The sequence below is a fragment of the Parus major genome, chromosome 9 (genome assembly GCF_001522545.3).
Source record: "Parus major isolate Abel chromosome 9, Parus_major1.1, whole genome shotgun sequence".
Taxonomy (NCBI): domain Eukaryota; kingdom Metazoa; phylum Chordata; class Aves; order Passeriformes; family Paridae; genus Parus; species Parus major.
Genome location: NC_031778.1, coordinates 16,323,855 through 16,339,747, shown reverse-complemented (window position 1 = coordinate 16,339,747; position 15,893 = coordinate 16,323,855). Strand labels below are relative to the sequence as shown.

Below are 15,893 nucleotides of genomic sequence, written 5' to 3'. Positions count from 1 at the left end.
TGTGCAGATGCTTTTGCAGGAGGTGTGGAAGTGGAGCAGCCATCAGAGGCCAAGGACATGCCTGTTCCTCTGTTAGCTGGTTTTTTAGGGTTTTTTGGGCAGTGAGATGGAAACAGAAGAATTTGATAAGCATCATTTCCAGCAGCATGTTTCTATGAATCTTACAGTTGAAGAGTTAAATCAACAAAAAACTGAGGGAAGCAATTTGAAATTCAATAACTTTTATGGTTTTGTTAGCCAATTCTGGCAGTTCCATGTGTATATCAAAAATCGCAGTGTTACTGAGTCATGCTGTTGAGCAGTTATTTATCCACCCATTTTTCAGATTTTGATGCTATTTGAGACTTTAAAATGAGTTACCTGATGAAACTATTTAACTAACTTCACTTGCTGCTTGTGTGCATGAGAATTTAATTTCTTCATTTGTTTTATTTCTCCCCATTTCATCCAGCTGGTCCTGTGTGGTTAAAAGGAAGTGAGTGCTGTTCTATTTCTTATTTGTGCACAGAATCACTTGTTAAGTTTGCAAGTTTTGCAGCAGTTAAAGGCTCCTGAAAACTCTTGGTGCTCTCATGCCTATCAGTGAGGGTATGATTTTTACACTTAAAATAACGAGTTAAGCCATGAAGTTGCCCACTAATAATAGTGATTATGATGCAACTTAAGAAAACAAAAAGAAAGAAAAGGGCTTAATGTGAGAGAAATCTGGGTCAGCTGAATAATTCTGAGCCCACCACAAGCATTAGTCTGAGCCTGACCCTTTGAACACTGTGGGCAGTGTCTTTTCCAGCTGCTAGGTGAGAGCTGTGGGCAAACTGAAATACAGCGAGGCAAAGTTATTTTACAAAACATTGGGCTGAAGTTCACAAGTAGAGAAAAAGCAAGGAAGCTGTTTCAATAACTGTGGATTTTAATATTTTCAGTACATGTGTGTAGTAGCTGTTCACATAAATCTTGCTTGATCTCCTCTGACTCTAATACTAATGCAAGAGCTGCATCTCCACTTAAGATGACAGCTATTGAGTTGGATTGTTTTGAGCAGATGTGGAAACCTGCTTTTGTAATGAAGATTTCAGGCCACAGGAGTGGGAAGCAAAGAAGAGCATCTTTAGGAAGGTTTGAAGTAAATGATAAATGTGCATATTGGGGGTGGAAAGGACTCCTGGCACACCTCTGCCCAGAGCGTGTGTCATCTGCTCTGACAGAAAACCAGGGCTCATTTTTTGTCTGTTGCAGGGACAGGCTCAGCACGTGCTAGAAAACACTGCCTGGTGCTCTTGCTGCCTGGCCTGGCCTCAAGCTAAACAGCAGAGATAAGCAGGTTTTGGGATTTGTTTGTGGGTTTGTTTTTTTTATTTGTTTGTTTCTCTTTTCCCACCCCCCCAGTGGAGACACTAATTTGGATTTGGATCAACTTAGCTGTCCCTTTCTCCCCTGCACTCCCTCATCTTTCAAGAGCTTCATAACTGTTAACTGTTATGAAGAATAACTGGAGCTGTTAACTGGTTGGAGGCATCAGAATTTCTCTGAGGGAAGAGTTACACTGACACTCTATGTCCAGGCAAGCACTTAGAGAGGGAGAATGTGGCTTACAGCATAGCTGGAATGAACACAAGACTGGGAAATGTGAGCAAAAGAAATTCCCATTCTGTGTTTCTGTTCAGTTCAGGAAAAGAGAACTTTGCTGACATGCATTATGAATAAAGTAGGTAGGTTTTTGCCTCCTGCTGTCGTCTGTTTTGTTGGGACTTGAAGATTGATGAGCTTTTTAGGTTGCATAGACAAAGTACAGGAATGGGACTTGAAATTTCAGATTCTGTTCCTAGATTTGTTCGTACCTTGTCTGTGACTGTCATGAATTTGCTTTATCACTCTGGGCCTAATCAACCCTATGTTCACTTTTCAAAAGAACTTGAAGTTTGACTAATGAAAGTCAAGCTGTAGATGGCAGGTATGACTGTTTCTGTTCTGTTCTTTCCCTGTATTTTATTCCCACTCCTCTGCTCTAAAACCTTCATTAGAAATGAGGGTTTTCTGAGCTGACTAAACATCTTCCATCTCTGCCAAGCAGCTCTTTTGACAGCATTTGTGATAATAATGAGTAAGGCTTGCATGGAGAGGTGCTGATCACATCTGATGAAGCTATTGGAACCAGGAAAACTGATTTTTGCCAAAACAACTTTTTGCAGAAAGCTTCTCTGTAAATACTTGTCTCTACCTACTTGATCTCACATTTACTTTATTTGTATTTTAGTCCGAAATTTGTGCACTTAAGTCCTGCAAATCACATACATTGGTGGAGTTAATTTCAATTGTTACTCTGCATTACAATGAATTGTAGCATCCATTGCTTTCTCTTCCTGCTAGTAATACACAATCATCTCAGTCATCTCAAAATAAAACCAGTTGGTATGTATAGTCTAATAGAGATTTACCAAGTTTTTGGCATCACTGGCATGCAGTGAGAGCAGAATTAGAAAAAGCAAGAGCTCTACCTATTAGGAAGGAAAGTGACCGCTGTAAACATTCCTCTTTTTGTTTTCCCATTGCTTTTGTTGTTGTTTGTTCTGTTTGGTTGGTTAGTTTTGCCTGTTTTGGTGTTGTAATGCAGAGCTATTCAGGTGAAAGCAGTGCAGACCTTGCTGTGGTGCTGGATATCCTCTTGGTGTGGGAGCTACCAAGGCCTGGTGCTCTTTTGATCTCCCTGGTTTGTGAAGTGCTGTGTCATCTTGGCAGTGTTCTGCAGTCAGCTGCAGAAGAGTTGAACAGAGACAAGAATTTCATAAAGTAACCACATACCCTTTTCTCACTGAAGTGTCAGGAAGAAGTAATTAATGTTGTACAGACAGTTTTACTTCTGGCATTTCCTAATGTTTGAGTATTTGCAGCCTCAGCATTCTTTTTGACAATTTTCCAGAGCAGTATCTCTTAGCCCAGATGCTGCACTTGGAATGTCAGATGCTGTGAAGAGAACAGAAAATTTGAGGTAAGACTTGTTCAGATTAATTTGCCAGGGGCAGAGGTTTAGAGACAGCCTAGGACCAACTCCTCCATTCCTGCAGGACAGTATGGTTATTGCAAATATATTTGCAATATATTGCAACTGATTCCTGAGCACTGGAAGAAATTTCTGGAATCCAACCCAGATTAATTACTGTGTAAGGAAGGATTTTTTTCTCCAGGGAAGGGTTCTTGCCCTTGCCAAGAGTGGTTGACATATGCTTGAATGCTACCAAAGAACTTGAATGAATGAATAAAATGTGAAAAGATCTTTCAAAACATGCCTGATGTCCCTTCTGCCAGCTGATAAATAACACCAATGGATTATGCAAGTGGAGTTGCAAGGATGAGTTGAGTGTTTTTGGACAGCAAATCTTGAGACAGAATGACAGCCCACAGCGACATCTCTGCTGTGAGATGTGAGGAGCAACAGCCTCAGAGAAAGCACAGGGCAAGCAGGGGTGTGGTGGAAACAGCAATTAAGATCTGTAATTGCCTTCTTGTGTTCTTTCTGCAGGGCTTTGTGTATTTTTGGGCAAGCAGTCAGCACACACGGAGTTTTTTGTCTTCTGCAATCTTTTGCAGGTGTTTAGATTCAGCCTGTCTGATGGAATTAAAGACATTCCTTTGGGAAGCACTGCACAGCCCCTATAAGGTCTGCTGTTCTTCATAATGTGGCTTGGTACCAACATTCCAGACAGCCCATTCCACTAGTTGTACTCTAGAAATCTTTTAAGAACTGCTCTTGTTTGTAGGGATTTGCTTTGTGTTGAGGAGGTCTTTGCATGTGCTGCTTCAAATGCTGTGAATTAAAAATAAAGCAAAGAATTACAGGCTCTGGAACTAATTCTGCTGAGCAAGACTCCTGCTACTGAGATAGGGCAGAAACTAATTCATAAAGCCTCATAGGGGACAAGAACTCAGCACCAAAATGGAACTTATTGTGATGTCTGTAACACTTTTTGCCAACACCACTAGTTATTTTTGATTCTTCACTGTGCTATTTACAATTGATCTGTATTGTTTACTGTGAAAACTCAAATTACAACAATTCATTGCTCTTGGTTCCCAAGTCTGCATCTGTACCCACTGTTGTACAAGGCTACTGGCTGCTTCCTTTTACCTCTGCCCCAAGAATGCTACAGGATCAGTGTTCCTGCCCTCACCTGACAGCTGCAACTTTGTACCTGAGTTCTTGGCATGCACGGAGTCAGTATTTTGAGTGACACCTTCCATAAAACTGATTGCTCAAAGGGATGTTTCTGGCTGAGGTTCCCACCTTCTCTGATCCAGCCTCTGCTGGATCTTAAAATAATGGTATCATTAGCATATTGCAGCAAGGTGATGTATTAAATAACACTCAAGAATGGAAATAATCCTCATTTTCTTGGATCAAGGACAGTGGTAGGAAAGAAGGGAAGTGAAAATTCAGAAATCTTCAATGTGACAGGGAAGAGTTAAGAAGAACAATACCGAGTCATTTCAACTGACAGATTTGTAGCAGTTTTATAATACGAGGTTGGAAGTGTGAAATGATGATAAGTGTAATTCTCATATCTCTGGTTTTGTTTCTTCTGAGTGCACAGTTCCTGAATCTGCAATGGAAGAGTCGTGGATTTCCTCCTGGACCAACCCCATTTCCCATTATTGGAAGCGTCTGGTGGATAAACTTCAGAGCAGATCATGGGAGCCTGAAAAAGGTATGTATTCACAGGTGAACTTAAGAACTTAAGTTCCTGTATTTGCAGATGAACTTAAGAACTATTGAGGCAAAACCTATAAAAAATGGTGATGGTTGTTGATAGGCTGATGTGGTAACAGAGAGAACCCTGAGAGAAGGTGAATTGTGGAAGTGAAGTGCCTGAAAAAGTTAAGGCAAAAACCTGCAGACAGTCTAATTCTTATGAAAGCTGATATGTGTACAACTTAAACAGAATTGAACATAGTAATTTTGCCTCAGAAAAGACTTAGATATTTAAGGGAATCTTTGGCCTTGAAAGAAAAATGTGATTCTCAGATTTTCTATCACTGACATATATTAAAAAAAAAAATATAAAACTAGGTGTCTTGAATTCAGAAGCTGTGAAAAGCATACCAGGACATCTTCTGCTGTCATGGAATGGAAACAGGATTGTATCCCATATGCAGCCAAATCCTTTGTTCCATCGTTTCTCTGAGGTCCAGTCTGGAATGTGCTCTCTGCAGATAAACTAAAGATGTAAATGATGGTGAAAGGAAAGAACTGATGAGAAGAATTAGGTCCATGATAAGCCTGTTAATACAGATTCTTTCTGTTTTCAACATCCTCCACTGAGCCACAAGATGTCACAAAAGAACCCAGTATGTTACTGAATTTTTCAAATTGCTTCCTTTCCTTATGTGTTAAGTGCAACTTGCAGGTCAGTGGGTAGCTGGCTGCAGCTGAAGGGAGCTTAAAAGATGGTGATGATAAAATTTTCTGATGAGTACATGTTAATCACTGTGAGAGGACAGACATGTACTGGTTCTTGGTCTAGCATCACGGATTTGGTCCTTGCAGAATACCCACAGCACTGCGTGAGAGGAGTCCCTATCACTACCCAGAGAAGGGATCTATGCTTAGATGCTCAGTTGAAAGTATTTCAGTGTAAGACAAGAAGAGTTCCTGCCATTGAAACATGAAATCTGTAGTACTAGAAGGGGAGTTACACCTGGAATTCACAATTTCAAGGAATTCTGGTTGTTGTCTGAGGGAATTAAATATGGAGTTGAAAAATTTAACCAAGAATGGGCAGGTGAAATTTCACAGGAAACCTTGCATAGATCCATAAAGACACAGGAGCATTTACCCTATTGTTGGTATTGCAAAGGCAGCCAAGGCCAAGTTCTAGAAAGGGACCATTTAGGACCATTTATTCTTGCTCATATTTCTGTGGGTGCTGTGTTCCCAGGGAGAACCCAGGTCCTTCCTGTGGAAAGCAGCCCCACCACAAAACTCAGTCACTGTCCCTTTTCATCTCCAGAACCCCTGAGTAGTGTTGGCTAGAGAAGAGCAGCCTATCATGTGTGCACATTTGTTGATGTTTCTCCCATGGGTTTTTTTTTTGGCACTGATCTTACCTGCAGCTGGCAAAAACCTATGGCAACATCTGCACCCTGTGGATGGGTCACAGACCTATTGTGGTGCTCTATGGGTTCCAAGCTGTGAAGAACGGTCTCACCAACAACTCGGAGGATGTTTCAGGGCGACTGCAGACCTACATTTTCAACAAAATGGCAGAAGGAAAGGGTAAGATGTTCATGTCAGTGGAAGGACTTCATCCTTGACTTTCTGTTTCCTTTTGTGTTTTTCTTACTGAAAACCTTTTAGTTCCCAAGTGACTTCTTCTGTCTGCTCAAGGTGAATTATATAATTCTGAAGCATCATCCTAAGTGGTCTCCAAATCCCACTGTCACCCCTGTATTTCAGAATCTTACCAGAGCAGCATGGTCTTGTTTGTCCATTCTTAGTGTTGTCTGCGTGTCCTGATTTGAAATAATCCTGAGTCTGTGGCCTCCTCTGCAAGCTGAGACTAAAGTAAATCTTTATGCTCCCAGCTGTTTGTTTACAACAAAGGCTGTGGTAAGGAAATCATATACACAACTCTGATCTTGTTCTGAAGTACAAAGTCACATGAAGGTCAGTGGAGCTTTAAATTTGTTAGCCAGTGTTCAAAGCATTATATTTGCTATCACAAACACTGCTGAATCACAGTGGATGGAGACTAAAGAGTGATATGTTTGAAACAGAAATAATTTAACTTGTTTCCATCAGCCTCTTATTTAGAGAATGTACAGCAGATGCCTTTACCCTCCATCAGGATTCATTTCAGAGCTACAGACTGGAAAGTTTTAATTTGTAATTCTAGCTAATGTAATTAGAGAAAAACCACTTTAAGATGTAGAGATTAAGTCTGTGGCCATTTCATCCTTCATTTGGAAGGATCTTGTATTGCCACTTTTTATCTGGGTGCTGTGGAGAAAAGTAGCTGAGTTGTGACAAGTGCCCTAAAATTTGTAATTTGTAGCAGGGATGGCTTTAACAAACAGCTGCAGCTCAGCTGCAAGTTCCTGATTCTGCCACACAAATACCACCTGCCTGTCCCTTGTTCCCAGGACAGCAGAAGGAATAGGGGAGAGTTATCCCAGTCTGTAGTGAAGCAGCTGTCTTGGGAAGCAAGCTGGCTTTCCCAGGGGAAGTGCAGGCTAGACTGGTGGAAGGAATTTCCCCACCAAGCAAATTAAATAATTCATGCTGGGTGGTCTCTGATAGAACACAGACTCACAGCAGAGTAGCCTGGGATTCCTTTTTGTCCCACAGGCACTCTTGATCCAAAGAAGCTGTTTGCAGATTGGCTAAAGCCTACTTTTCCTTCTCATTTTGGTTGTGTGGTTCTTGCCCTGGCTTCATTGTCCTTCCAGAAGGGACCTTTCCTAGATGAGAGCTCGATATTTGGTGTAAAGATCGTGGTAGAACAGGATCCCTCAAAGACCAGAGACAGATGCTTCAAAAATAATAGAATTAAGTTTGGAGGGCAGGTGTGTGAGTCCAGAGATCCAAGTGGGTTTTTTGCAGGGATGGGAATATCTTAACCAAGGTGTTTTCTCTGCCTCTAACAGCATTCAATTCAAAGAACACTGTCCTGAGCTGTCCCTTCTCTCTGAGTGATGAGAAGATGGCACTTACTGTGTTCATCATTTACAGTTGTATGAACTTTAATATGAAATTCATTCTTGGTGGCTAAAGGTATCTTGGTCTCAAACGGTCTCATCTGGAAACAACAGAGGCATTTTGGAATTGGAACTCTCCGAAAGCTGGGAATGGGGAATAAAGGAATGGAGCGTGGGATACAAACAGAGGCTCGTTTCCTGGTCGAGTTCTTCAGAGACAGAGAGGGTATGGCATTGACACAATGCTTGGGGGCAGACACAACACAGACTGCTTGACTCTAAGTGCAAACACTGCTTTTGTTACAGAATAGAATGGATTTGGAGCACACCTTAGATCGGCAGATTTAGGATAAGGTGCTAAAGAAATGCAGACCCCACATTCTGTGGGGTTTAATAACAGACTGGAAAAGGAGATGTGAAGGAATACAGCAGGGAAATCCCTGAACCCAAAATACAAAGTTTCTTTGTTTTTGTTTTTTTTTGAGAAAAAGCCCCTCAGAACCCTTGAGGTTATTGTACAGCTGGACCTCAGTGGTCTCTATTTTATGAGCAACACCAAAATTGGGATTTAAAAAGAAAAAAGAAAGCATAAAGGGAAGCAAATTTAAAAAACAAGGCCAGGAGTTTAAGATTTGAAGCATTTATGTCTTCATTTTTGAGTGGGGTTTATATTTTGTTGCATTTCCTAGTGAATTTTGGGTGTTTCTGAGTAACAGTATAAATATCATAGGGGACATCTGTTATAAAATGTCACTATAATCTTGTTCCCAAATAGCAAAGGAGGAGAAGGAAGTGCTTTGGAGATTAATATTTTTCTCTGTCTGCAGGAGAAGCTGTTGACCCTTCCTTCCCCATTGTCCACGCTGTCTCCAATGTGATTTGTGCTGTGGTTTTTGGACATCGTTTCTCCCTAGAAGATAAAACCTTCCACCAGCTGATTGAAGCCTTCAATCATATTGTGGCATTTGGGAACAGCCACATTTATTATGTGAGAATATTACTTATGAGATTATATATTGCTTATTAGAATAATACTAATATGCAACTTATTTGATTATTGAGCTCATTATTTATTGAAATGTAATTATATATCAGTATGTATATTATTAAAGTATTGCATTATTGAATGCTGATAAATAGTCTGACTGTGAATATGAACTGGACCCCCCACCGCTTTGGGTTTGACATGATTCAGTTATGAATATTGTATTAATAATCTTTATTGGAATGTCTTAACAAAGGTAATATGCTTGGGATAATGAACTTTCCTGTAATGGAAATATGAGTATTGCTAAGGTGAAAAGATGATACTCTGTGTGAGAATGAAAGAGAATGATATTTTTTTTATTATTATAATTTTTTTTATGCTAAGGTGGTAGACATAAAAGTTTATTAACATCAGACATTAATATTGATGCGTGTTACATCTATCTGCAAAAGTAAATTATTTTGTTGGTGAATTAACAAGGAAAATACAGATGGAATTATGCAGTAAGGATGGGAAAAAATCCAGGGTGGAAACTGTGCTGTCCCTAATTTGTGGTTTTCATGTGCTTTTATGTATTCAACATGTACTGAACATTTCTTTTTGATGCCACAGGACTTTTCCCAGAGAAACTAATTCAGTAATTTAACACCAAAACTGTTTATGCTACATGTCTATCACAAGGCTTCTCTTCAGTGTCACTAACTTCCTCTGTGCTGAATTCCTGCTCCCCAGATGTGTGAAGTGTTCCCGTGGTTTGCAGAGCACCTCCCAGGACCTCAAAATAAAGCAAGATTTTCCCGGGATTTTGTTCATTCCTTTGTAAGGCAGGAAATCAAAAGCCACAGGGAAAAAGGCAGAATAGATGAACCAGAAGATTTCATTGACTTTTACCTGAAGCAGATAGAGAAAGTGAGTAATCAATGCTGTACACGACACAGATCCAACCATAACGGGTTCCCTGCCCCTTCCCTGCTGTTTTCTGTCCACAACAACATTACTGCAGAACTCGACAAGTACAGCTTGAAAACTCTGCTTGTCAAACTCAAAATATGAACTTTGAATAGTTAGTTCAATAACTGGTTCTGGAAGTACACATTATTTACATTGGTTTGTTATCATATAAGGTGGAATCCTTAGTGTGGGCTGGGCAGCAGGGAGGACCTTGAAAAGGTGCAGGTATTTAGATGGCTGCCTAATTCTGATTCATTTTTGCTTCATTGTATTACTTTTGTGCAGAGTAGTGTTGTATGAGTATCATGACAATCTTCAAATGTTGGCAGTCTCTGCTCTGAAAAAAAGCATAAATCTTTAAAAGGATAACATTATATATTAGATAGATTGCTGAAATCAGCAAATGTGCTGAGAGTGGCATGGGTGGCACAAAACTACCTTGAAATGTGTTTTTCTGCTGTGGAACAGAAGTCAACATGCCACTTTATAAGGCAGCATAACAAGACTTATACACCTGACACATTCAACTGCAGCTGTAATTTAACAATATCAGCGTACTCATTTGAGTAAAGTCTTTGCCTGTATCTGTGTTCTGCTCAAGAATTTATATTTTCTCTGTCCTATAGAAATCTTGTTCCCTTAGATACAGTGATGACTGTCTATCTTAATGCTGTTACACAGCTATACCCCATTTTACCTTTCTCATTGACACTTGTAGACTAAAAATGTCCCCAATTCTACATTTGATGAAGACAACATGGTGCAGTCTGTTTTTGACCTTTTCCTGGGTGGCTCAGAGACCACAGCCACCACTCTGCGCTGGGCTCTGCTCTATATGTTGATTTATCCTGACATCCAAGGTGAGTTGTACACACAAACATGGATATGATTCAAGTAGAGCAATTTTCTGTATTTTTTCTTTGTTTTGGTTTTGGGTTTTTTTTGGTTTTTTTTTGGTTTTTTTTGCTAAAATCAAGGGTTTTTTTAAGATCATGCTTTCTTTTTTAAAAGATAATTCCTGAACTTTGCTTTTAATAAGCCAATGTAGTAAAAAAATTCAGACAGTTTTTAAAATAAATTCACGGTTATTTAGGTTCTGATATTGTATTGGGTCTTGTTGATTTTTGTCAGACTTTCAGCACTGTAAGCATATATTGGGAGATACAGGCTGAAAACACACAAGGTGAAATAAGAGTTTGGGTTAGGGAATAGTGATGCTTTTCTGGTATCCAGAGTGTGTAATAAGGTTGTATTATTTGAGTTCATTAACTGAGACATCAGCTGAATTTCTGTAAAATAGATATATTTATTCTAATATATGGGAATGTTAAACAGAGAAGGAAGAAAATAATAGGAAGACAAAAAGATGATCCAGAAATTCTAGACAGGAGTATAAGTTCCATACCAGTTTCAAAATTTTTGGATGATTTGGTAGAGGGTTTTCAGAGGTGATGAATTATTAAACCATGTTCTTGATTCTCAGGCTGAGGGCTAGAAATTCTTTTCGTGCTTGTGGTGCTAGAATGCTAGAAGAACAGAGCCCTGTGCACACACATGAATTTCAAATTCGGATAAATTATAAAGAAAAAAATGCCTCTTAGCTTACTAGCCCAAGTTTTAAGTACGAAATCTGACCCCAAACCATCTGAAACTGTATAAGGTGTGTTAGTTACTGAAGCTTAGATAGCAGTCCAAAGAGATTAACACTTGGTGATGCTTTAGTAATATGATCCTGTTTCAGTTCTCAGTATTACACATGTATCAGCTTGATGGGATGGCTTGCTTGCCCTCATTAGTGTGCTGTGAGTCTGTAATTAACCTGGAGTAAAATCAACAACTTGATTTGATCAACAGAATTGATCTCTTAATAAGAAGGTCTTGTTATACTTAGAGTTTTCTCCCCCTCCTTTTAATATAATGCTCCATAAATCTGCTGAGCCTGTGGAAAGAGGGTCTGAACATAGAACCTATAAACTGGGAAACAGAGTGTAGTAAAATCATTATTAGCTGGTTGTATAAATGCATTTGCACTTTAGGATATGGTAAGTATAAATTCTTTATATATTGTAAATTTTTCAATCACTACTATATTCTAAAAAGGAAATGAAAACTGTTTTGCACCAAATAGCATTCCTGTATTTATAATGGGTATTTTAATTTTTTTTAGACAAAGTCCAGAAAGAGCTGGATGCTGTTCTGAGTCCCTCCCATCTCATCTGCTACGAGGACAGGAAGAAGCTGCCATACACAAATGCTGTGATTCATGAGATCCTCCGCTTCAGCAGCATTATTTTAATCACAATTCCTAGAGAAGCTGTGAAGGATACCACAGTTTTGGGGTATCACATTCCAAAGGTACAGGTATCCTTTCTATTCCAATGGGACCTTTGGCCACGAGTAAAGGTTTACCATTAAACCCTTTCTTCTCCAGCTCAGGACAGGAAGATCATTTCACTAGATTTAGGATAAGGTGCTAAAGAACTGCAGACCACACATTCTATGGCATTTGCTAACAGACTGGAAAAAGAGACATGAAGGAATAAAGCAGGGAAATCCCTGAACCCTAAGTACTGAAGTTTCTTTCCTAATTTATTTTTTAAGAAAACCTCCCCTCAGAACCCTTGAGATTGTTTTTCCCCTAACGATGTAAACTTTAATTTCTGCTGCCTTTCCATGTGCAGAATTATGGCTGGAATCTCTGTTGGCACAGATAGAACTGTGCCAAGCACATCTTCCTTTCAGGGCACTATAATTATGGCCAATGTAGACTCTGCTCTTTTTGACCCTGCCTATTGGGAGACGCCTCACCAGTTCAACCCTGACCATTTCTTGGACAAGGATGGAAATTTTGTCACCCGAGAGGCCTTCTTGGCCTTCTCAGCAGGTGAGTGCACTAAGAACTGAGCCCAGTTATGTAGGTTAGATGAAGCTGTGTTATTTTCATTGTGGAGAAGGCCAAAGGGGAGTGTTACCCCAAAATGCACGAACATGTGGTTTTCCCAGCCCAGAAAAATGTTTGTCTGCAAGAATAAGTTGTTTGGCAATTGTATAAACACTTGATCTTAGATTTTTATGAAAATGCAGAGAAGATAAAATGAGTAAGGTCCCAGAATTCCCAATCACTTAGGAGCTTGAGTCTTTACACTGCTGCCCTTGGTCCTCCTCTGTATATGTCAGGTTATACCATTACAGTGGCTATTCTGTGCCAGGATGCTGTGCTGGAGCTGATTTATTTTGTATAAATAATTCAATATTCATCAGTGCAGAGAGATGAATGGGAGATCCAGAAGCTGGATCAAATACATCCAGAAATCTATGTCTTTCCTGTGGATCTTCTGGAATCACTCTTTCACCAGTGTGTGAGTTTATAGAAGCTTAAACAAACAAAAGCTCTGGGGGATTATGCCAGGAGGGAATAGCCTGATTGTCAGAGCTGTCAGTTGAGATGTGAAAATGTCAGGCTCAGGTTTCTGGTCTAAATTGGGCAGCAGAGGAATTGGTTTCTCACATCCAAATTGAATAACCTGACCACTGCATTTCAGAGTTTGTCGCTGTCTGTCTATGGGAATTATATCCTGGACAGAGTTAATTGATAAATTGGGAAGAGATTTTTCTTTAACATGTTCTTTTCACTGAAACCATTATGTAGGAAAATGTTTCATCAGGTGTAGAATGTCATCTGTCTTCTGATTTTTCACTGTTATTAGGGAAGATAAGTCAGTGCTAAGTGGAAAATGTGAGGGAACCTAAAGATGCCTTCTTGTCGTTTTTATTTGGAATCAGAAGACTGAAATCTCTTTCATAAATTTAGAGAGTCCTGTAGATTAGGAAGCAAGAATGAAACTTCTGAGAAGCATCTCTGGTACCTTTTCTATAACATGGGCAGATACTGCTAAGATGAATTGCAGATATCTCAGTTGTGTGTCCAGTTCAGTCTGAGAGGAAATTGTCAAATTCAGCAAAGCTCTTAGTTCCTTGCTGAGCAACGCTCCTGTGAAACAGGTGCTGGTTGCAGACCTTGGTGGGGTCTGACTTCTCTTTCCATTCACCCCTTGCAGGTCACCGTGTTTGTCTGGGAGAGACGATGGCCAAGATGGAGCTTTTCATCATATTCTGCAGCCTGCTGCAGAAATTCAAGTTCATTGTACCAGAAGGAGTTAAGGAAGTCAGCACAGACATTATCTTTGGGAGCACCATGAAACCCCATCCATACAAGCTCTGTGCAGTTCTGCGCTAGGTTGCTCAGCATTAGAGATTTAAGAGGCACAGACACAGGTTTGGTAGTGTGCTGGTATTTGTGCAGCTTTAGGGTTCTCATTTTTAGCTCAAATGCAGTGTAAATCTCTCATTGTTGTGTTACATGTCTTAGGAGCCAGTGCTGAAAAACACTCTGGTTTCCTGTGTCTGGAAAGTGTCTGTACTTTTTTTCTGCTGTGTTACAAATGAAATAAATGTAGACAACTATTGCTCTGTCTAGTCTTACTAGAAACTCGGCAGAATCTTACTGGAGGGAGCAGGAACACCAGAGCCAGATTCCGAGGAGTCTTCCCATACAGTCTCAAATCCAGAATGGTGTGTGGGAATGCTGTTCCCGGAGGTGGTGGCTCTGGGCATTGCCAGAGCTCCCAGCTATGGTTGCATGGGAACACAAAGCTGTGGAGGGGCATCTCAGCTTGCTGGGAGCAGATTTGTCTATTTAGCCAAGAGCCACTGGCCGATGATCGCTAGAGACTGGAAGTAACAGAGAGACAACAGTGTAACCCTTCATTTGGCTGTGAGGCTTCTGACTCAGGCCAAAAGCAAAGGCAAACCCCTCCTATTGCCTGCTGGAAAATGCAGAGGGAAGCCCCACTGCTGGTGAAATGCAGTGGGTAGAATCAGATAAGGACCAGTGGGCTGGCCTGGAAATTCTTTTAATTTTTTTTTTTTTTGTTATATGCTCTTGTGGTGCCTTTGAGAGCCAAATCTATGAAGGTGGGAATCCTCTCACGCACCAGGGTTTGTAACAACGATGATGTATAGCAGATTAGGTTTGCCATGTCTCCTCACTGATGCCCAAAAGCACAGTTCAGGGGGAAGCTTGCAGTCTTTGCAGTCTTGTGCAGCAAAGCTTGGTGCCTGCAAAAGAGGGGCAGAGCAGGAGACATTGACGTGGTGTTCCCCAGAAGCTGTGGGAGAATCAAAGCTCTTGAGAATTTTCTGTGAGCAGAGGGGCAGCTGCACACAAGCAGCCTTCAGAGAGCTGAGCTGAGCCTGCTGAGTCCAAACCCACACTGAGGGAAGAGCTGTGCAAGGTGCAGCTGGCAGAAGCAGGGTCCAAGCAGGGCTAGTGGACAGCAAGTGCCAGAAGCCACTCTTGCTGTGGGACTGGCCTTGTTAACCACCCTGTAAAGTTTAAACCCAAGGTCAGAGTGCAGGTTACTGTTGCTCTACCTGTTTCCTTCCTTGAAAAAAAGACTTTACAGTTGTTATTGCAAGCATTCTTCAAGGACTAGTTGGAATTACTCTGTTTTATCCATAGTGTCATGGGCTGAAAGGAAGGGAGAGAAGAGAATGGACCAGCAGCTCTCCTGCCGGGAGTGAAGGGAGGAGGATTCACTTGTTAGAGAAATACCTTTCTGTTCTTCTGAGCTCTCAGAACCCCCAGTTCCTCAGGCATTAAGTTCTCTTCACTGAAGCTGTGGCAAATACAGCTTACAAAACCTTATCAGGCTTCTCTCTTCTCAGCCTTCTAGCACCATCTTTTATGAGGAGAAAAGCAATTTGTATTCTCTTTGACATCTCTCCCAAAGATTTGGCAAAGCTGTTTGACAGCTGCCTTCCTACATGCTATGTGCAGGCAGTTCATGTCTAGGTTGAGAGGTGCAATCACCAGAACGTGGCTAATCTGTGTGGAAAAGTCAGAGTGAGCCTGGAGAGCCAGGGGAGATGCAGATCAGCCAGCCAGGACTCTGCAGGGGCCAGATGGGGCTGTAAGTGAGCAGGGCAAGCAAGCCTTGGGGCTGTGAGTCTCCTCCCAGGAACACTTTGGAAAATACTAAACTCAGAGCTGGGAGCAGTTTGAGATGAAGAAAATGCAACACCAATGAAGGAACTAAAAGTCCCTAAAGTGATCCTGGAAGTCAGTAATTCAGTTCTTGAGGCTGATCCCAGTTCAATCAGTGGGCCAGCAAGATGGGTAAATGTTATTTCTCTGCCCTGGTTCTGGGGTAAACCAATGTCCTTCACACCTCACAACTCTTATTTCTAGCCGTGCCAGCTCTGC

General features: G+C 40.8%; 1 protein-coding gene across 1 annotated transcript; it reads left to right on the top strand.

The window, feature by feature from the left end:
* Positions 1-2,896: 2,896 nt before the first annotated feature.
* Positions 2,897-14,062, top strand: LOC107208711 (cytochrome P450 2J6-like). Its single transcript, XM_015637387.2, has 9 exons — positions 2,897-4,700; positions 6,106-6,268; positions 7,766-7,915; positions 8,517-8,677; positions 9,410-9,586; positions 10,347-10,488; positions 11,796-11,983; positions 12,371-12,512; positions 13,687-14,062. Exons 1-9 carry the CDS (start codon positions 4,533-4,535, stop codon positions 13,863-13,865), a joined length of 1,470 nt encoding a protein of 489 aa, XP_015492873.1. The 5' UTR covers positions 2,897-4,532; the 3' UTR covers positions 13,866-14,062.
* The last annotated feature ends 1,831 nt before the right edge of the window (positions 14,063-15,893 follow it).

Coding starts and splice junctions, on each gene's coding strand:
- LOC107208711 (XM_015637387.2), top strand. CDS start 4,533: ATGATGATAAGTGTAATTCTCATATCTCTGGTTTTGTTTCTTCTGAGT. Junction 7,916..8,516: donor GTTCTTCAGAGACAGAGAGG/GTATGGCATTGA, acceptor CTCTGTCTGCAG/GAGAAGCTGTTGACCCTTCC. Junction 11,984..12,370: donor TGGGGTATCACATTCCAAAG/GTACAGGTATCC, acceptor TCTTCCTTTCAG/GGCACTATAATTATGGCCAA.